General features: G+C 37.2%; 1 protein-coding gene and 1 non-coding gene across 5 annotated transcripts; both read right to left on the bottom strand.

The window, feature by feature from the left end:
• Window positions 1-4,298: 4,298 nt before the first annotated feature.
• Window positions 4,299-4,404, bottom strand: LOC122119423. Its single transcript, XR_006149565.1, has one exon. It is a non-coding gene; the product is annotated as a U6 spliceosomal RNA (small nuclear RNA).
• A 15,978-nt stretch (window positions 4,405-20,382) lies between these two features.
• LOC122119422 (THUMP domain-containing protein 3-like) lies at window positions 20,383-22,939 on the bottom strand. 4 transcript variants are annotated; one of them, XM_042693473.1, is made up of 2 exons: window positions 22,929-22,939; window positions 20,383-22,636 (listed from the first exon to the last, which is right to left on the bottom strand). In XM_042693473.1, exon 2 carries the CDS (start codon window positions 22,601-22,603, stop codon window positions 21,095-21,097), a length of 1,509 nt encoding a protein of 502 aa, XP_042549407.1. In that variant the 5' UTR covers window positions 22,604-22,636; window positions 22,929-22,939; the 3' UTR covers window positions 20,383-21,094. The 4 variants fall into 4 exon arrangements, with proteins under 4 accessions (XP_042549407.1, XP_042549405.1, XP_042549406.1 ...); XM_042693471.1 differs by having other exon boundaries at window positions 22,895-22,939; XM_042693472.1 differs by lacking the exon at window positions 22,929-22,939 and adding an exon at window positions 22,813-22,842.
• Window positions 22,940-23,310: the final 371 nt, after the last annotated feature.

Here is a 23,310-nt window from a genome sequence, read left to right on the forward strand (position 1 = left end):
TAGTATCTAGTGAATATCACTATTGCGTTAGTTCACCCTTTGTCCCACCATTTCTGTGCTCTCCCTTACCCTCTCCCAATCAGACAAACTTATATACAAGACAAAAAGGTACAGAAATTAGAAACAATGAGAGAGGGAGAAACAGAAAGGAAAATAACAAAAAACCTTTTGTTTTCATTTCTTGGAGTTCATTTCAATAAGCATAATTTTATATGAGCATATGCACATAAATATTGAACCCTTGTGATCCTCTCCTAAAAATATCCTCCTTTGCTCTCACTGTGTGAATGTGTATAGTCCCAAATAATTTATCATGTCCAAGTGTATTCTTGTCTTTTGCCACACACTAAATGTAATTACAAAAGAGGAAAATTATCCAACCTATGTTTTTTGATCTGGCTTACTTTACTTTAAATAATTTTTCCAAGTGTTTACATGTCCTATGAATGGTGCATTATCATTCTGGGCATTTATTCAGTAGACCATGAACAAAGCCACATTAAAGCTACCAGGACAACCATGTTTATTACAGTACTCTTTACCGTAGCCAAGATATGGAATCAACCCATGTGCCCCTCAGTGGCCAATGGATCAAGCAAATGTAGTATATATACATAATGGAATTCTATGCTTCCATCAGAAAGAATTCTTTTTGCTAGTTTCTTAAACCTGCAAACACAAAGTTAATGTTATCTTGAATAGAGGATTTGTCCAAAAATAAAGTCAACAGGAAAAGACACAGGGTGCTGATTAGGGACAATATTGAAGTATCTGGATAGAGATTTGATTAATGTTACTGGATATTTCAGTTATGTGAGCCATGTTCTGCTCTTTTTAGTTTTGTATGAATTATTTTTCTCTCTTTTGCAACAATAACAACAGAACCTTGTGCATATACTGTAATCATTTTAGGGCAAGGAAAAACCACTACAGATCAAGTGACACTGTCTTGTTTAGAGTATTATTTCAACCTTGAGTTTAGAGACATTGAAAGATCAGGTTAGAAAGGCTAACTGGGATGAAATTGGATTAAACTGAGTACTGAATAAAAAAAAAAATAGGTTTCTTCCTTTTAGAAAGTAAAGATACAGGGATATATTTGAACGAAAGTAGATTAAAAGAACCATCATTAGGAGAAAGGATAAACATAGATCTATATTAGTTTTCCATTATTGACATAACAAATGAATACTCTTAGTGGCTTAAAACAGAGATTTATTGTCTTACAAGTTTGGAGGTCAGAAGTCCAAAGCTAGTCTTTCTGAGCTAATGTCAGAGTATAAGCTCTTTCCCTCTGGGAACTCTATGAGCAAACCATTTCCTTGCTTCCCCTGACTCCAGAGGCTACCCATATTCTTTAGTTTGTGGCCACTCACAGTAATGGCCAGTGAATATTTTTCATGTCATTTTAAAGTAGCTCTCTTCTTGAAATGACTCTTATCATGACAATGAATATACCCAGATATTCCAAGGCCATTCTTTCTTTTAGAGCCAGGTAATTAAAAATCTCAGTTCCATCTGCTACCATGATTCCCTTTTCCATGGATTGTAAAATGCTCATGGTTTCCAGGTATTAGAGTTGGACATCGTTTAGAGGCCATCATTTTGCTTGCTACAGTCAGAAAAAAATTGCACCCTGAATGTTGGTCTCTTTAGCCTCATCTAGGCTAGATATTCTTTCCAGGAGAAAAACAAATAATCAGATATGTTTAACTAGAAATGGACTTTAGCAGAAAAGAAGTTTAAATATGTGAAAAGTGTCATTATCATATTTTAGGGGGTTGAGGGAGCGACAGTCCAGGGGCTTGAATTCAGGGCCTTGAGCTACTGTGCTCAAGTCTAGCACTTTGTCACTTCAGCCACAGCTCAACGTCCAGCTTTTTGGTAGTTAATTACAAAGTCGCATGGACTTTCCTGCTTTGGCTTGTTTTGACCATGATCCTCGGGTCTCAAACTTGTGAGTAGCTAGTATTTATTATAAATTTAAACCACTGGTGCCCGGAGTTAAGATTACTATAACAAAGAACTATTACAGGGTTGACCCATTCACTTGGAAAATCAGTGTCAGAAGAATAACTTTTCATGTATTGTTTGTATAGTCTAAAAATTAGGCCCTGAATATAAAGAGTCTTTAATTATGAGAAATTTTCAAAGTCCATTTTTATTATATAAAATCACACACACAAGTTCAAGAGAAAAGAATATTACTGGAAAACCATTAGAAATTCTGTCATATAATTTCTTTTTTAAAAAATTTATTTTATTGTAAAGATGCTGTACAGAGGAGTTACAGTCACATGAGTAAGGTAATGAGTACATTTCTTGTCAAGCATAGTTATCCTCTCCTTTGTTTTTCTCCTTCTGTCCCTTCCCTCCCAGAAGTTGTAAAGTTCATTTCCAACATAGTGTCTTGTAAGTATCATTGTTGCAATGGGTCATTCTGTGTCCTTGTTTTGGCATATTTGTTATTCCTGCTCCCCTCCCCAAATTAGATAAATATACAAGATGCAGGATACCAAAATCAAATACAGTGACAACAAGGGATATACCATAGCGGGGAGAACATACAAACAAAACAAAAAAAATCACACCATACATTAAAAACAACAACAACAGAAAAACCTCTTGGGTCCATGTTCAGGGAGACATGGATCAAGATTTGTACTCCTAAATTGACATACTGAGTTGAAAAGATAACAAAAGAAAGATTTAATAAAAAGAAAAGCATAATCTCCAAGAAGGACCTCAAATGACTACATGCACTAAAAAAAATATTGAAGTTATTTGTTTTTAAAGTGTGTCCATTATTCTAACCCCTGTCATCTTCAAGTAAGGGGTTATACATGCTCCTGAAAGCTAACATTTAAATTAGTTTATAGTGGTTTTTATTATGCCGTTTTAATATGTTGACTTCAATAAGTTTACAACATAACAAAAATTTGTGATGTAAATGAAAAGATGACAAGTCAAATTGATGTGTTTGATTTTATCGCATTTTTTTTAGAGATTTTGATATTTATGAGTCAAACATTGATCTGTCCAGATGTTAAAGTATTTCATGATAATCTCACCATTTGGGGCCTTTGCTTGAAGAATCTAAAAATTAAAGATGGTAATCTCCTTTTATGTAGTCAGTGAATATCGCTAAAATAAATTATTAAAAGTTTTTCAAAGATTACTAGATGACTTTAGAACCTTTGGTAACTCTTGATAAGGATTTGAAAACTGACATCCTTTGGAGCTGCTGCTAAATAACAGACATGTTTGTGCTGTGAATGTAGCGGACAGCCATTTTCATCCATGTAAAAGGCTCAGACTGCCTCAAAGACAACACACAAAATATATTATTTTTCTGAGTATAGTCTTTAAAAAAATCTGTTAGCCATTATTCATACAACCAATACTCAGTCTTTGTTTTAAAAAAGGATATTGGTTTGTTGAACTACAATTCAAAATGACTTACAATTTAATCTTGTTTTTAAGACACTGTCGTTAATTGTAATTAATGTTTGACAGTTTGAAAGGTATCTGTTACATTAACATAATGATCTTATTATACATGAAATGCTTCATACTAAAATCAGCCTAGTTGAATTGTGAGTATTTTATTTAAAACAGGAAGAAATGTGTGAAGTTTATGTGGTTTCTTTTAGTACTGGCTAAAGAAATAGGAATTTTCCTCCCTTAGCTGAATAGTTAATGAAACATATATGTTTCTATAAAGTAAAATATACTTCCTTTTGATTTGTGGTAACCTGGAGACAGTTTAAGACTGAAATTTGCAAGGCACTGACATGCTTTATAATCTCATGCATTTACTCACAGTTAGTTGTGAGTGAGGGAAGTCACAGTCTTAGATTATGCTATGCTGTTGTAAACAATATTCTAAAGACATAAAAGAATAAAGTAAAATTCTGAAGCACAGATCAAGAAAGCAGCTAAGCATCTCATAGGAAATCCTCTCTTCTGCCAATCTGAAATGTCAATAGTGTCCAGGTTGTGAAACCCTTCCTTAAATCTATACTAAAAATCAAAAAGCAGATTTAAAATATCAATATATTGACTCAGTAAGTTGTAACTTTCACACATGAAATGTGCAGAGGCAAACTTCATAAATGTAAACAAATCTACTTTTTGTCATGTCTCTTCATTATATAGGTTGGTGTGGATGAAAAGTTGTTTTGGAATATAGCTTTGGAATTTTTCTTTAAAATATTTTTATTGTTATTATAAAGATGATATACAGAAGCCAAGTAATGAGTAATTCCCCTATGGACAATGTCACCCCTATCTTTGCTAAAAATATAGAACACTTCATGAATTTGAATGTCATCCATGAGCAGGGCCATGCTAATCTTCTCTGTATCACTACAATTTTAGTGTATGTGATGCTGAGGTAAGCACTGGAATTTATGTTCTAAAGAAACATAGACTATGTCTTCTAAAGCAAAGGAATATTGGAGTATTTGTTTTTCATGGGGATTCATTTCAAGCGATGTTTGTTTCTTGCTTTTAAAAATTGAGGAGCTGAAGTAAAGATATTAGTTTAGTATATTATAACAGTGATTGTAGTAAGAGAATAGTTTTAAATTAGGACACAAGAAATACACAGAAATGGATACCATAAGTACTCAAATTGGACTATGTTATTAAAATTACCTTTTCCCATATGTGCTTGTCTATTTCCTACATATAACCATGTGTGCATGTGCAAGTATATAGTACAAATAATCTGATAGAAAAAACAGCAAATCAAACTCATAGTAATATCTAATAGCTTTTATAGAATAGTACTTTTCTAGATTCTTTATATGCCTTGTTTCTTTTAATTCCTAGAACAACTTTCTAAGTATTTTAAATCTGTGGTCTGATATCCTTCTTGTTATTTACAATGCATTCCGTAGTTCTAATAAATACCCAAATTGACTATGTGATTTTGGTTGTGAAAACTCGTGCAAACATTATATATTTAATTTCAGTTCTCCAAGAATTGCACCAAAAGCCTCTTACAGGAGAAAAATCCTATGCTTCTAGCTATAGGATCTTGTTAAATTCCTATTTATTTAAATTTTATAAGAAAATCTTTTATGAAGTTTCTACTTAAAAATCCAGTGAATAATGCAAAATGTGGCTCAAAGGTAGAGTGTTGCCTCAATCCCTATTACTATACACTCACACACACACACACACACACACACACACACACACACACACACACACACACGCGCACACACACAAATATGCCCGAGATACTCCATAATGTAATACCTGAAAATAGTAATTACATGTTGGCTTTTGGTTCTGTGGTTGGGCATCGTGAGTTGAGATGTGTTGGGTGTCTTTTGACCTTCATTGGGTTTTCTCATGCATCTGTAGCTCTGTTTTACAGAGTTGGCTAGACATTCGCTAGAGTAATGGAGAAAGCTGAGCCATGTATTTCTCTCATCTTCTAGTGGGCCAACACAATTGGTAGTGACTGGGCAACTTTGCAAAACTGAACTGATTCTCTAACTCAGAACTGGCACAGTGTCACTTCAGTTGCATGCTATTTGCAAAACTAGTCACACACAGTGCGATTCAACATGGTGGGAAATAAATTCTGCCTCTTGATGAGAGAAAGCACATAGTTAAGTTGCAAAGGGTCCTTTGTAAAGGCAGGGAAATAACTACGGCCATAGTTGTAACTAATCTATTGAGCTCACAAACCTGATAATTTTGTGAGACAATTTTATAGGCTCTTCTCCTGCCTAACGGTGTTTCCTGATAATGTTTTGTGTTTAAATCTTGTTAAGTCTTCATTAAAAGAACCATTTCCTTTTTTTCCCTCCTAAGAATGGGTGAAATTGTCTCAGAGTTGGTGTGGTCTTTGCGGACTGGTGAATGTTGAGCTGCGGCAGCTATGGGAGGTGGTTGAGTTAGAAGCCAGTCCTTTGCGTAGCAGCTACAAATGTTGGAGTCCTAGATGTACAATCTTAATCTTCTGCTCCTTGAGCAGTAGCTGGAAGTTGGAAGTTCTCTCTCAATTTTATGGTGATGTGGAAAACGTTTATGGCAAGACTATGTCTCAGTTTTCCCTACTCATTTAAATGTTTTATCAGTGTGTAGAAGACTCTAGTTTCTTGATTTCTCTTAGAGGTAATCATTGCATGCGTAGTTGTTTATTTGGGGCTTCTGTGTAGGTGGAGAGAGAATCTGAGGCTACAATTTTGCCCTTTTTTTTTTTTTTTTTGGGTCTGGTTGTGGGGCCTGAACTCTGGGCCTGGGCGCTGTCCCTCAGTTCTTCAGCTCAAGGCTAGCACTCTACCACTTGAGCCACAGCGCCACTTCCGGCTTTTTTCTTTCTGCTTATGTGCTGAGGAATCAAACCCAGGGCCTCATGCATGCAAGGCAAGCGCTCTATCACTGAGCCATCTTCCCAGCCCCAATTTTGCCCTTTTGGTACAATCACCCAGTATAATTCTCCAAACAACAATGTATTTTTATCATAACATAATCATGGTAGACAACATTGTGTTCTTATGATATCTGTCACATTAAAATTATTTTATTAACTTTTATGTAATTTTTAGTTATTTCTTTGTTACCATTAATTTCTTAGTATATTTTAGTGTACTTATCTCTACTAACAGACACTGAATTTTGATATGAAATATTTTATTTTTAAAAATATATTTTATTGTTATTGTAAAAATAATGTACAGATGCTAAGCGAAATGAACCCCAAGATAGGGACACAAGTGGTTTTATCTTTCTTGCTGGTGTTTTTAATGTATTTTATAAGGTACCATGTGATTTTTTTTTGTTTCTTTTGTACATTCTTCCCCCATGGTATAACCCCTGTTTTCACTGTATTTGATTCCAGTGCTCTGTATATCATATATACATTTTTCTAATTTGGGGAGGAGAAAGGAAATAACAAAATGTTGAAATAAAAATATTTTATAAACCCAACTATCAGATAGAAACTCTTATAATTGTGGGAAATGTGAGTACAGAATTTCTGACATCTGAGTATTCAGGACACTCTCTTTTAGGAAAGAGTAATCAACTTTCTTTTTTATCTACTCTGCCAAAGATTTTTAGAAAACTGAGATTGTTTTTCTTTTCTCTTCTATATTCAGTTAGGGGGGAAATATAATTTGAACATTTTTCTAAGCCTGATAATTTTCAGTGAGAGAAATTTTTAACAGAAATAACATTAATGTTACACTTCACAAAGCACCTAGGGATCTTGACATTTGTAAAGTTGAACAGCAGAGGGTAAGAAATCTGAGAGAAACTGGATAAATTTTAACTGATTAAAAGCAAGTTTTCTTCAAAAGTACCTTGATTCCTATCTTAATATGGTGAAAATGGATAGTCATCTCCATCCCTGGGTTAGATTTTCTACAAAATAGTGTTACTCTGGCTGAAATTACTTGTATTATTATAAATTATATTATCTATATAGCATTATTTAACATGTTACCTAAAGAAAGCAATACCTATATCTAAAGAAAGCAAATTTTTCCCTATGATGATTTCCAAATTGTCTCTCATTTAATGCATTTAATATTTATTCAAATAATTTTGAATGAAATATTTTTGTATTTTTAAATAATCCTTTAAGGCAGATATGAAAGTTAATTTTATAAAGAAAATACTGAGAGAATTAATGAAACAATGTTCACAATGAGACAAAATATAATACTTAAGAGATATTTTTGGAGTGCATTTTTTAAACCACTATTGCTCTTTACAGGGCACTTATGAATCTTGATATTTATAATTGTGAAGAGAAGAAATTTGTCCAAGAAAATTGCTGAACTGACATGAGTTATGCTAAAGCACAGCTATCAGGCCAGGGTTTATTACTAAGGGATATTTGTATGTCCACATTACTTTACATGGAGATTTAGTTCTGGTATTTTATGTAGGATGAATTGCTCTGGATGTGAGGACTTAGGAAGGAAGAGCATCAACTACCCTTCCTTCCCGCTTTGACTTTTTGGGTTATGTAGATAACTCACTTCTAGAAGAGTTTTAGTCTAGTAAAATGGAACAAAACTAGCCCCTGGCAAGGAAAGGGCAATGCAAAGTCCACATCTTGTGTAGTGGCACATACTTTGGTTCTATTTCCAAGACTCTTGTATCAATCTATTTTAGAATGGGAGGTTTCCCAGGAAAATCTGGTAAGTAGCACGAGAGAAAGTGGTGTGTTTTACATTTCTTTTTGAAGAAAACTAAAACTAAAAGGAAAGAAGAGAAAAAGCATTGGTATGTTTGGGTGGGAGGCCCAGATGGAAATTATGGAGCTGATATGGACATAGACAGAGAACTCAGACTATTGAACTAGACATACTTGTGATTGATAGTAAGGAGGAGCATGAGCTTCACTACAATTTTAAGAATATTCCTTATCCACAACATCCTTGAGGATAATACAGATAAGCCACAGTTGGTGCCTGCCTGAGCAGACCGGTCTATTATGTAAGAGAAACTGCACAGAACCTGTTACCTTTCATGCTGGGAAATAAAGCATTCCTTTCCATCAAAAAAAAAAATTATGGAGCTGGATATGTGCAAAGTAAATTGATAACACTAAGTTTGTAGCAGTCTTGAAAGAAAATTACTTCACCTTTAGGACCCTGTAGGAATATTTGACACTGAAGACGTGTATATTTTTCTCTTAACTAATAGAATAACATCAATGGAAGAAAGAGCAAAGACAAAAGAGAATAATTGATGAGCCAACTACCCGACCCAATTTCTTGCTAAAGTTGGCTCACTTCTTCAGAAAGAGCACATGGAGCCAGTAGGGTAACTTAAAAAAAATAGAGGTGGCACCAAATCTATGACCATTCAAGCTGCAGAATTTAGATTTTTGGCAAATACAGGTCAACAAAAAAATCCCTTGGACATCAATTGTCACCAAGGAATTGCCATTGGGGAATACGAGGGAGAATTGGCACTGTTAAGAAAAAGGGAAAAGCATTGAATGAAGCTCAAATCGCCTTGGTACTGGACATTGTGATTCGTCCTGGGAAACCAGTGATGCGTAAGATGCGGTCACCAACCCTTTCCCAGGCAGCTTTGGGATGATGAAAGCAGGTTCTAAGAATTCTACCGAACAGTCCCAGAGGAATAAAACCCTCTAATTCTCATTCTCTTTTATTTGTTCTCACTTGGTTACATTTTCCAGGTAACAAGTGCCATTGTGTAATAGTTTCTATATTTTTAAGATGTGGTGTTTTACAGAAAGAATTGAATATTTTTTTTTATCAACCTGCATGTCAGATCTTGTAGGGATGTCAGGCCTCCTCCTGAGAAGAAATGTGAGTGGTGAATGGACACAGTGGGAAACAGCATCCTGGATTAGAAACAGGGGAATAAAATGGCAGCGGGGTTACATAGAGACTACACACTCACTTCCCCTGGCTGATAGTTCCTTTATATTTCAGACGCCTCTCTTTGAAATCTATCGAATGTAAAAGTGACTTGTGCAATGTGATGTACTATACAAAAAGTAAGGAAAATCATACTTTGCTGTCATGATTTCTCAAGACATCTTGTACATGAAATATCATGACTGACTTACGATGCCCTAGTGAGCAAATCCTGAAGACCAAAGACCTTTATCTTGTCCCAGGATGAGTAAGCGATAAAATCATTAATGTTTTCAAATACCAATTCCTTGAAGAATCTGTTATAATAGAGCTTAATTTATAACTTTGCTGAAGTACTGCAAAAGCCATAGTACATATGGGAAGAATGGTAGCCTACTCCAAAAACAAGGTAAGATTCTCAGGATGTTGTATTTTTATTGATTCTGGATATTACTTTCACATGCTATCTATTTGCAAAAGATCAGTGAATAAGAACTAAGAAGAGAAATTGAAAATAAAGGAGGAAGGAAACAGAAAGAAGGGAGAAAGGAAGAGGAAATAAAGAGGGCAGTTTTCTGTTAGCAAGCTGGGTGTTCGTGATGCACGGTTCACAGTTAGTGCTTGTGGAGACACGTGTCTTGTAGCATTAATAATCTCCTTTCCACCACTGATAGGACATGAAGTGTGGGGTAAAAGGTGCATAAGTGGATTAAAAACCTTATCCTGAAGGTGATGTCTGGCACACTAATATTATATGCTTCATTACCTATCTGGTTATTCACTTTTTTACTCCTCTCCTCAGAGACCAAATCCTAGAGACATGTGATGCCGTGCTTCTGTGTGATCATCACTGCTTATTTGCAATCATTGTTTGGACATGCTGCAGAGAACAACTTACTAAGTAGCACCTCAGATAGCAGGAATGTGGGGAAATTAATGGTAGATAAGCTCTCAACCTAGGCGCTTTTTGAGAAGCTGAAAATGTAGAGTCACAGTATTGAAAAGCTCAATGTTGATGATGTTACCTAATGCAGGAGTCAGCCAACTTTTTCTGTAAAACAATAGATAATAAATGGTTTAAGCTTTAAAGGCTCCATTACTCAAGTCTGCCATGATAGTGTGAAAAGCTACAGACAACATATAAAAGAATCATGTCTGTATTCACATGACATTTTACTTATTAAATCAAATCAGTGACCAATACAGAGACCACGAGACAGTGTATAATATCCATGCATTTCTAGAATTATCTTTCAACATTCCTATTACGTATCCACCTTTCTCTTGAATCTTTGGTTGGCTCAATGCCATCTTGGCCAAGCCACGATGTGTGTGTGTGTGTGTGTGTGTGTGTGTGTGTGTGGTATTAATTTTAGTATTATTCTTCATTTGAATCAAAGCCCTCTTTTATCACAACCTAGTTTAGATTTAATCTGAAAATTGAAATGAAGTGGCCACATATTCTTCTTTTGAAGATGATTGCCATAAGCTTTTATTTTAAAATAAACTTTCAATGTATAAGTTTTAGCATAACAGGATTATTATAAAGATAACAGATTTTCTGTTTATCCTATAATCAGCTTCATTTTATGAACATCTTTCACTGATGCAGCATATTTGTCACACTCAGTGACCTGATGTGGACAAATTCTCATTAAGTCCATGCACTTTTTTAGATTTCCCTATTTCTCTAAATGTCCCTTTTTTCCTTCAAGATCCCATCCACTGCACAAAGTTACAATTAGTAGTGATGTTTCCTTGAAACTTCTTGTCTGTGACAAGTTCTCTGGCACTGCTTGTTTGTGATGACCTTGAGATTTCTTAGGATTACTAGTCAGAGGTTTATGGACTGTCCTTTGATTGGGACTCATTTGATGCTTATTATTATGGGCTAGCAGGGGGGATTAGAATGAAGTAAGTAAATACCGTTCTCATTGAGTCTTATTAAGGACACATATTTTCTCTTTTTATTATCATGATGTAGTGTTGTATAAAGGGATTGCAATTCAACGTGTCAGCCGATGAGTACAATGCATCTGGTCAATGTCACCCCGTTCATCATTCCCCCGTCTGTCCCTACCTTACCCATCCCTGAGTTTTCCTAATAACAGTTTCACATATAAGGACACATATTTTCAATATGAGTTATTGTGTTACTGTTGGGCAGCTGTTCATCTTGTGTTTCCCGTTGGAAAGTAAATCTCTTTTCTTCCTTTCCATACTGCACTTTTAAATTAGCATGCATTAATTAAATGAAAGAGATTTCATTGTGACATTTTGACACATGTATAGAATGTTTCCTGATTATTCTTACACTCTCCAGCACTCCTCCACATCCTACTCCTTCTTCTTAAGGTAATTTCAACAGGTTTCACATTGTTCTATATTTTTGTTTGGGGGGGGGTCTGGTTGTGGGGCCTGAACTCTGGGCCTGGGCGCTGTCCCTCAGTCCTTCAGCTCAAGGCTAGTGCTCTACCACTTGAGCCACAGCGCGACTACCAGCTTTTTTCTTTTTGCTAATGTGGTGCTGAGGAATTGAACCCAGGGCCTCATGCATGCAGGACAAGCACTCTACCACTGAGCCACCTTCCCAGCCCCACATTGTTCTATTTTCATACATGCAAATAAACCCTTTAGACAATACTCATCCTCATTCATCCTCTTTGTTAGCCTTTTCTGGTTAACTTTCCTACCTGAACCTATTTTATGTTCCTGTTAATCTTTTTTTTTAATATTTTAGTGCTGATCCTGGGACATAAACTCAGGACCTTGGCACTATCACTGAACTTCTTTGCACAAGACCAGTGCTCTGCTACTTGAACCACAACTGCATTTTTAGCTTTTTATAACAAAGTAGATGGCTGAATGGAGAGGAATGTTCTTTTTCCATGAGTCTAGGTAAAGACTATGACAATCTTTTATCCCTGGAGAGTCGCTTAGAAGGTTCTGTGCATATTCTCTGTAATTGTTCATTCCCTCCGTGTGGCAGAGCTGTATGTTAACTTTTCTTGTATCAACCACCTGGAACTTGTTGAAGGCCCTGGAGTTAAATCCGTGACAGTGTAGAATTCCTTCCATCATCAGCCTCAAGCAGTTCTACCTGTTTGTGAGTTTGTCAGCTTCTGCTGCAGCTAAGCAGATTTTGGCTTGATCCTCTGGGGTTGTCTGCCTCCCTAGATTTCAGAGTGGTGATTTGCCCTACAAACTCTATTCATCAACGGCCCCCAAATTAGTTGTAGTCTTCCAGTTTTTGCAGCCTTTCATGTTTTAAGAATGGGAGTGATGACTTCGAAACCCTGTAAATGTTGGAGTTGAAACAGAAAGAAAGTCTGCCATATGCTTCTGAAGCTTTGTTCACTCCTTTGTCAGGTCAAATGCAATTTTTTTTTTATCATTCGTGATTTTCAGATCCTTTGAGAGCATGTAAAATAAAGCCAAGAATGCAATTATTTTCTTAATATAGGATAAAACCACATAGCATATAATGTTTCAGAAGCACTCTATACCAAAATAGAGAATTATTATCTCTCTTTAAAATATGGTTTCACTGAACTTATTTTAGTGGCTTTGATTTTGTCTCCATTTTCTTTGATCTTTGACCATAGTGGTGGCATATTCATGGATATTCAGATACTCCTGCTCACCAAAAATCTTATGTGTACAAGAAATCATGATCTGCTCATCAGTGTCTAATGCATGTGTGGGATTAAAGTGGATTAGGTAATTCTTACACACATTGTGAGACAATAAAATCCATCTCAACAATTTCCAAAGCATTTCACAACTTGAAAAATGTTATTGACTTTCTAGTCTGTAAGGCAAGTCTTCTGTAAAGCAAATACAAGTTCTTAGCTACTTTGTGGGATTATTAGAAGATTAGATTTACATTTTTGAAAATACTTGGTATCATGATGTGTAAATGATAAGTGAAAAGTGAATTATAACTTATCTCATCCTTATTGGTAAGACATCTTATCTGAGCTTCTGAGAGGCTACAGCCAATCCTGATCTAATTAGAAGATGATTAAGCCATGTTCTAGGCTATAAGTCCCTTTTTACCACTCTACAAAACTAGTATCAATACTATTTTTAAAATACTTTCTGTTTAGTGTTATGCTTTTCAAACTCAGGGATAATTTTCAATACTCCTGAGAATGTAATATTTTTTTTAATTTAATTTAATTTTATTTGTGAACATACTGTACAGAGGAGTTACAGTTACATGGGCAGGATAATGCGTACAGAATGTAATATTTTTTGATAAAGAAATTCTTCTCTTTCACGTGGCATGTTTTCCAGAAATAGAAGGTGTGCCAGGTTCCCTAAAATCCAGCCAGCGAGACCCTCCATATTCTCCATAGCTGAAGTGTGTTCACTGCAAGAAAGGACCTTGGGTGAGCACAGGCAGACAGAAGTGTAGCTCTTAATTAAATAATGCAGCAACATACGGGAATTAGCAAAGAGATTAAGAGACTAATAGAGCAGAACACAGTAATGCTGATGTAAATGGAGAGGCGCTCTGTGTTAGAAAATTGTGAAGAAAAAAATGTAACCCTAGGTAAAGTGTAGAATCATAGAAGTGAGATCTGAACATGGGGTGCAGCATGGGTCTCTAGAAGTTATTTAGCCATTATCTCATTTTTATTGTAGCTATTGAGCTATTGAGAAGGCTGCTCAGATTCTTTTTAAAGCTCAAGCAAATGTGCAAACTTCCTTACCATTCATTTACTCATCCGGGCCCCTATTCCTTCAGTAAATGATTGTGTGTTGAAGCTGACTTTGTGTCTTTGCTCTCATGAACAAGTCTATGTTCACAGAATTTATGGGACACAAGACAGATAATAATAATAGTTCCTGTCCTTTGAAAAGCATAATCTTATATATAAGGAAGTAGTAAATTCGTATAACTATTCTTCATAGTTTTCTAATAAATCCTCTGAGACATCCCAATTTCTTACTATATAACATGTTCTCAAATTAGCGATTTTCAAGATAGTGATTCTGTTGTAGAATCTCTCCTACCTTCTTAATTAAATGTTCCCATTTTTTCTACATGTCAGATTATATTTTCTTTGGAATCATAACAAAGACATTAGGTTTCCAGACAGTATTGAAGGACAAAAATGGAAAGTATCATCTTTACAGTATTTCTACCTGTGCCAGACCTACAGCTTATGCTATACATCTACAACATGAAATCTCTGAGTACATAGACTATAACTCAGGTGGTATCAGTGGCATAAGTTCTCAGAACTTATATGAACCGTGAAGGGCACAAGCTTTACATTGGCATTATAATGTGGTATTATATAAAGCACACTCTGCAGATGAGGCTACTTGCTAGTATATGAGCAATGTTTTTCCAACTCAAGTTAGCAGAACCTATATAAAACATCATATAAGCAAAGCATTATGTCTACTATTATCGTGACTGCTAGTAATAACAATTATTCCTTAATATATCATAAAGATAGAAAATGGCATCGCTGTATCCAGGTGTTCAAATGATGTCTTCAGAGCTCTATTTTTCTTTCTGTCTTGCAAATTAGTTTGCTTTTCTGCTGATTTATTGGGAGGTTTTTTTTTTTGTTCTAAAAACAGTACATTCACCAGGTACCAGGTGAGGCTGCAGCAGCTTGTGGATTAGAGTATGCACCTGCTCCGAGGTACTTTTCTAGTATAGTGCCTGGGCTTTGAATAATTCACAGAACAGATACATTCATGAGAAAATATTGTAGATTGAGTTTCCGCGTGATTTTTACTGAGAGGAGCTGACTGTTAAGCAACATACATGTTTTGCCTCTTGAAATTTCAAGTGAGCAAATGAAACTTGATTCCAAGTTTAGAATCTCTTTTTATAGCATGTGGACAAGAAAGGTGAAAACAGAGCTGTTTCATAATTGAATCCAGCTTGTATAAGAAAATAAGAAATCCTTGTCAACATTACTTGGGCAAATTGATTAGACTAGAGGTGTTTCTCCTAGCATGCGTGAGAGCCCTGGTTCAGTCTCTAGCACTGCAAAGGAGAGAAAATAAAGGAAGAGGAAAAATGGAGAGGGTATGAGTCAGGGAGAGGGCAAGGGACAGGGAGCGGGGGGAGAGAGGTGGGGGAAGAAGGAGATGGAGAAAGAGAGAAAGTAGAGAGAAAGGGAGAGAGCCTAAAAGACAGGAAAGCAGAAATCAATGGTACCAGTAAAAAGGTGACAGGAACAACAATACGGCTTTGAATTACAGTAGTATAGAAGGGTAATTATCCCGATAAGATATGAAAGAACAAATGTTCCCAGTGTCAGAAGTTTCATAGGTATGGTATATGTCCTAATGCAAATATATCGGTGAACAAATAGGTAATAACTCTTGAAGATTTTGTGTCAAAACTTGCTCTGAAATGATATAGCATTTATCTTAATAATCCAAAGCCATGTGAAATTGATATGTCTATTTCTCCTTCGTGGATAACCCTGGATAAAAGGCCCATGCTGATTACAGAATGTCCCCTTGGCTTCATCCTGAATAAATAATAAGCCAAGGTTTGTCATGTGACAGTCTGATGTCAGAATGAGGCAATTATATGCATATAGAGAAATATCACAATGAATTTCCCATGTTGAACTATAACCATGAGCTAATCCAAATTGTGGGGGAAAAAGTTCAGTGTTAAAAAACTCTTCTTCTACAGAGAATGTAACAAAGACTTTGATTTGCTGTACTGCAATTATGATTTTCTAAGTTGTTTTTCAAGCAAGAACAAGAGAAGCTTACGCGGCCCATAAGGGAATGGCTATTTTAAACAAGTCATGTACAATGGCATCCCATAGTTGGGGATTCTAGGTAGCTTGCTATCTCTCTCTCGTAGTGATGGAGGAGGAAGGAATGGAAAGATACGTTGGAGAGACTTTTTTGGGGGGGGGCGGTTGTGGGGCCTGAACTCTGGGCCTGGGTGCTGTCCCTCAGCTCTTCAGCTCAAGGCTAGCGCTCTACCACTTGAGCCACAGAGCCACTTCCGGCTTTTTTTTTTCTTTTTGCTTATGTGGTGCTGAGGAATCGAACCCAGGGCCTCAGGCATGTAAAACAAGCGCTCTACCACTGAGCCACCTTCCCAGCCCTGTTGGAGAGACTTTTATGCCACAGTAATGATGAAAATTCTATTTGGACTCACTGCCTTTCCATGTTGTTTTCAAACTGAAATACACAAGTAGCCATCTGTTTTAATCTGAGTTCCTTACCCTTATGCTTAGAATTTGGTCAAGGGGAAGGAGAATCAAAGATCAACTCCAAAAAAGGAATCATTGCAGTTCACAGCCTCTCACCACAGCCCATTTACTGTCTATGGTTTTATATGTTCCCTGGAAGTGTTCACATTTCAGAGCATTTAAAACAAATGAGACATTTATTAGTGTAACCTTTATTCTGCAGATGATTTAAACCATTCCAAAAGTAACTAAAAGAGGAACAGTATTTTTCTTACACTTGAGTTTTCCCCATGTCCCCACCAGCCCACAAAACGCTTCAGTAATTTTTATGCTCTGTACCTCTTTTGAAATACCTACATAAATAATCTATTGTTCTAAAGGTCACAAAGGTAGAGGATCACTTTGAAATGTCAGGAAAGTAAGTGCATTGGTAATGCAGTGCTGTAAGTTTGGACATGTCCATTACCACTTTATGTTTAGATACAGAGAGGTTTCAGAGGCCATAATGTAGTTGACCTGTGCATGCAAGTCTTTGGATCTTGTAAGAGGCAGAGAATGTCTAATAGTGTGTGGGCTCTAACAGGTCAACCATTTTCCCCCAGGACAAAAATCATCAAGTATCTCACAGGCATGGCATTTGTGCTAGTCTTCTTGCCTCTGTTCAAAAGGGATGAAACCTCATTAAAATACCCCATCTGGAAGACACAGTTCAGCCACAGATCTATTTCAAGTTAAAGGCCACCTTGTGAACGTGGCCCTAAGAGGTCACTTGCAACTTTCAAACATTCTATAAATTTGCTGTTAATAAGAAGGTTGATAAATTCTCTTTCATTTTAACTGCTGTTCGGAGCTGTCATCATTCTTGATGGATGGCATCACCTAAAGAAGGGATTACTAAGATGTTAAATGTCACCAGAGGGTTGAATATCCCAAATTATTTTTGCATATTTCCTCAGTAACTTCTCATATATATACTGAGGTTTAATTAGAGTTGGACTGTTTAGAAACCTCAGAGACAAAACTGGACTACAAATCTTCTATTTTACAGAAGATCCATGAGGCTAAGAAGGATTCAGAAATGAGGCTGGAGCTGTGGTCTCTTCTGGATCTTCTGTATTCTCTCTGATGGAGATGCCAGGACTCCCACAAAGTAACTACTTTCCAATAGGAATTGAAGAAGGCTAAACATCTTCAATTAAACCTAGTCCATAAATGTTTTAGCAACACAGGACTCTGTACGGTACTAGAATCAGTCAGAACTGAGCTATGTCCAGCTACAGAACTAATGACAAGGGGTATTGTGACTAGAAGGCTCCATCCCTCTCCAGCTCTGGTTAATGTGTAGCTCATTTCTCAAGATGATATCCTAAGTAGGACTTTGACTGAAATATTTTGTCTGATCCTAGCTATCCTAAATGTATATTTCTTCTGGTAGCAGAAGATATTCTGGAGTATTTCCAGCAGACTCAATCATTTTCTGTGGTCTTTCTTTACTAGTCCCAAATTCTAGTAAACCTTCATGGTGACTCATGATCATGAACCTGTCACTCTAACTTGGTGAAAAGCCAGCAGGTTTCTGGTGTGCAGAGCAAGTTCTAAAGCACTTACTGGGTGTCACATGATGTTTGCTCTTCCACAGTGCTGCAGATATTAGTCTCATTTCTCAGAGGAAGAAAGGAAAAGAAGGGAGGTTTCTTAACTTGTCTATACAGATGATGCCAAAGTCCAAGATATTATCTAGTTAGTATGTGGAAGAACTTTCTTTGAACATATGACCAACTTAGCTAATGAAGAATGCAATTTGGGACTGAGGATATAGTTTAACGGTAGGGTACTTACCTACCATGTGTGAAGCCCTGGATTTGATTCTGAGCACTGCAAAATAAAGAAAATCAAACAAAAATTCCAATTGTACAAAGCACATCAACCACTGCCTAAAAAGATATCTATCATTAATTGGTTTTCCCTGCCTATGTATAGGTGTGTATTATACACACACGCATACACACACACACACACACACACACACACACACACATATTATAAGGGGAAGAAAAAGTCTCCAAGAGAATTCATGTGTCTCCTTATAATAGTTTCAACTGTATATTTAAGTATAAAACAAAAAGATAATGTGAAATGGTGAATGGTTTTTTTCAGTCTTAGGATGCAAGAGTTGTTTCACATCTTCTAATGGAAACATCAACAGAGAGAAAATAAAAGCAGGTCAGACTTAAAGTGTTTATGGGCCAGGATAGGCTCATGGCAAAAAATGAAATGAGATCATGGCTATTGTGCAGCAAACTTTCAAAGAATTCCAACATTGGAATGTGAGTTCCCATTGGGGCCTACATCAATTTATTCTTCTTTCCAGCCTCATGTCTTTCTACTCTTATTTTTTTACATTTTTAACTGTAAAATTGCTGTACAGAGGGGTTATGATTCCATGAGCAAGGTAATGAGTACATTTCCTATTGAGCACTGTTGCCTCCTCCTTTGTTTTCCCCCTACCATCCCTTCCCTCTCACCTCCACAACTATCTCCCCACCCTACTGAAGTAAAGTTCCTTTTCAACATAGTGTTACAAATGGTCAACCTGTATCCTTATTTGAGCATTTTGTTTTTTCCCTTCCCCTCCCCGAATTAGAGAAGTGTATATATAAGATGCAGGGCACTGACATCAAATACAGTGAAAACAGGGGTTATACCATGGGGGAGAAACAAACAAAGAAACAAAAAAAAATCACATGGTACATTATAAATATATTGGAAGCAATAGCAAGAAAGAAAAAAGATATTTGTGTCCCTATCTTGGGGTTCATTTCACATAGCATCATCTTATATGTTCATATGTACATAGCTTTTGGCCTTTTCTGCTTGTCCTACACATGTACTAGTGAGTGCAAATAAGAGAAACCATGGGACTTATGTTTCTTTGGGGCTGGCTTACTTCTGACTTACTATAATTTTTTCCAAGTCTTTCCATTTCCTAACAAATGGGGCAGTGTCATTCTTTCTGATGGAGGCATAGAATTCTATTGTGTATAGATACCACATTTTGTTGATCCATCCATCTACTGAGGGGCATCTGGGTTGGTTCCATATCCTAGCTATGGTAAATAATGCTGCAATAAACATAGTTGTGCTGGTAGCTTTAGTGTTATACCACATTTTCTTGATCCATCCATCTACTGAGGGGCATCTGGGTTGGTTCCATCTCTTTCTACTCTTAAGCCCATCTGCTCTTCATCAGTCCACCCCAGGCTTGCTGCTACCTCTAGAACAGGCTGGCATTTTCGTATTTCAGCATTCACTGCCTGGAAGAATCTCTCCTCTCACAAATCTCCATAACTAACACTTTCAAGTTTGTGCTTCAATAACATTTAATCAGGAAGCACTTTCCTGGTACCACCCTTGTCACTCTGATTTATTTTTTAATTCTCCGCAATATGTGCCATCGTGCCATCTGCCTACTTGTATTATTTTATCCTACCTGCCTCCCTCCCTAGACCCAAGCTTGATGAAAGCAAGAGCTTTGAGTGTTTTGTTACCTTTTGTATCCTTAGCATATGGAAGAGTCCCTGGCATAGAGGAGGTTCTCAGTAAATGTTAAACTAGTGCCTGGGCTGCTGTGACCACCTCAGAGGGTCCACCTATTCCAGGTTGCCGTTCTTCTAAATGTCACTGTCAGTTCCCCGTGGAGGACTGTAAGCTTGTGGGCTCCCAATCTTACCTGCTTTTTTTTTTTTTTTTTTTTTACAGTTCCCAAACTAAGATTATGTTTATTTTTACAGTGCTGAAGTTTTAAGTACAAGGCTTCCTTCCTACAGAGGAGCTCTCAGTTCAACCGTGCCCTGAGCATGATTTTTTACATCATGTTCCCGATTTTTCATTCAAAGACATTTTTTTTTTTTCATCTATCCATTTTGTTTTCAAACGCAATATACTTCGCTGAAAGAAAACTTCTGACTTGTTGGTTCTATAGCTTGTCAACCAATATTTCTGCTATTTATAAATAGAACTATCCTATGAAATATTTATAGTTTCTTTAGTAAATCCTATACTATGTTTTAGTATTGTGTATCAAGAGAGGCATGTTTTAATCTTTAAGGCAAATGATAGAGATTTCATCTCGTAAACTTCAAAAGATGAAATAATGCTTCATTTTGATGTTGAGGTAAGGAGCCTGAGCTACTGAATAGCAAAGCTGCACAGGCAATAAACATAGCCTGAGATACTGGGACCATATGCTCTCCTGTCTTTCCCACAACTAGGGAGCCTTAAGAAAAATGTTCTAAAGCCAGGATTCCCAAGCATTTTAAGGAAAACACAGCTTAGCTACCCCTTCAAAGGAATTACAAGAAAAAGTTCTGCATTCTCAAAAATTGTCTCATGTTTCATTCACATCTCTTGTTAATCGAAGTGGAACTTTGGAATAATTTAAATAGCGCTTCTGTTACTTTTCTAAGAAGCTCTTCATGTTGACATTTTCAGTGTTCTGAAGTCCAAATGTATTAATCACCTTCATTCTTTGTATAACTAAGAAGTTGCTCTTTCATTTTCTAAAGGATGTACAAAAGCTTGAGGTGTACGTTTTAGAAGATAAACTGCAGCATGAAGACCTCCTATGTTGACCCACACTGTATGAACTTTTCGCCACACTTGTCCCATTCCAGATAATGCCTTGGTAAAGCATTTCTTGTCCTGAGTAAGTAGTACTGCTCGGCCTGTCCCCGGTCTACAGACACGGCTCATCTCCTGCAGGCAAGCTGGATACAGATTCCAGTTTCTCTTCTTGGAGCCCATCCTTTTTCCAAATGGCATGTCTGTTACAATGATATCCACAGAGCCAGTTCTCAATGGGAGATTACAGATATCCCACTGAACAGCATCAATAGGCAGGCCCCAGGACTGTTTGCCTTCTTTAATTTGGTTCTTGGTCAATAAAGATGAGATGTTATTTGCTGCTCTTTTCACAGCCAGTGGATTGTTATCACCAGCAATATGGTAACAGTTATACCACTCAGTAGCTCCCTCTATTGGTATTGCCCCTGTTCCACACATTGGGTCAACTATTATATCAGTGGGTTGTGGCGCACAGAGCCTAAGCATCCCATAGGCAAGAGTTGATCGAAGTGTAGTAGGTCCAAAATGTGTAATATTTCTGCGGTGGAGACTCTCCTCAGTCAATGCAATACCCACAATGACTTCATTATCATGAATATTCAAGAGAACCTCCACATCAAAGTTGGTCATGTCAGCCTTCCACTTAAAATAATCTTGAACAGCACCTCCAAAATCTCTTGCAGCCTCATTTGAGGTAAAGCAATGCTTCTCTCCTGCCCTGCTGCATGTGACTCTAAATTTCAGCACTCGAAGCTCAGTATCTTCTTTTGAGCTTTCATCAGCCTCATCTTTGCAAGATGCCAAGTCTTCACCTACTAATGTTAATATCTCTTCTTTAATGGCTGGATTTTCATAACAGTCTAAGATGTGTGAACCTATAAGATCGTCAGCAAACTCTTTTTTAACATTATTCTCATCTAACTTGTCTCCTTGTCCATTATCAATCATCTTCCTTTTACTTGAATTCTGATTTATCTTTTTACGCTTTGTTTTTTTTTTCTTGAAATTGGTGTTAAGTTCCCATACTTTTAAAGGGTCAGACCATGGAAGTTTGCCAGCCAAATCTTCAAAATCCTTTAAAACTTCTTCCTTTGTATTTTTGAACTGATAATCTTTAAATTCTTGAACCACCACAAACAAGTTATCAACTGATCGTAGACAATGAACCTGAGCAAGGCTTTCCACTGCAATGTCAAAATAAATCTTGCCCCGGTCTTTGCTGATTTTGCATGATGACCCCAATTTCTCTTTCACTTCATCTGCAGCTGTTTGCTCAAAGCCAGTAGGTACAGTGGCTCCAATAGTGACGCGGAAATGCTCAGACTCACTTCTGACATCAGTTTCTGTCACCCGTACAGATCTCTGGTTCACATGAAGATTCACATTCATGAGTCGGTTAATAGCTTCTTTAACGTCAGCCATGTTGCAGTATTTTCACGATCACTAACACAATTTCTGCCGTCTACCGCAAGCGAGGGGGTGTGCGGCCTCGGATCCGAGCGCGGCGCAGGGGAGCGGAGCTACAAAGCCGCATCTCCCCCGCCGCCAAGCGGGACCGGCGGGCACACGAGGCCCGCTGGGCAGTGCAGGCCAGGGACAGGCCATGTGGCGGGCTCCGCCGTAGGACCACCCCGAGGGCCGCCCCCGCTCCGACTCCGGCCCTGGACGAAGGCAGCTCCTCCCTCCCGCCACTCCTGACCGCCGCCCGGTTACCGGCCGCCAGCACCCGCCGGCCCAGCGCACTCACGTCACGCCCCCAATCTTACCTGCTTATTTCCATGGCTATGCCAATAAAGACAGAGACAAAGCAGTAAAGAAATGATTTTTTTTTTAACTAGAAAGACAAGTTGTCTGAGTGTTGATTATAAGGACTCCCATTGCACTAGAATCAAAGTTATGCAACTTCAAATTTGCAAGCACCTGTGATAAAGGTGTATTTTACAGTTAGGAATCTGAGACTCAGAGATGTTATGTAACTTGCCCAAGGTCATCCATCAGGAAACCATGTGGTTTGAATTGAAAACTCTTTGTCCTTATGCCCTCCTTCCTGTCTAGTGCTGATAGTCTGAATATCAGCAATAACAAAACTAAGCACATCTATTTTGAATTGAGGCCATGCCCTTCACAAA

Source organism: Dipodomys spectabilis, unplaced genomic scaffold (genome assembly GCF_019054845.1).
Source record: "Dipodomys spectabilis isolate Male_0828 unplaced genomic scaffold, ASM1905484v1 ptg000167l, whole genome shotgun sequence".
Taxonomy (NCBI): Eukaryota; Metazoa; Chordata; class Mammalia; order Rodentia; family Heteromyidae; genus Dipodomys; species Dipodomys spectabilis.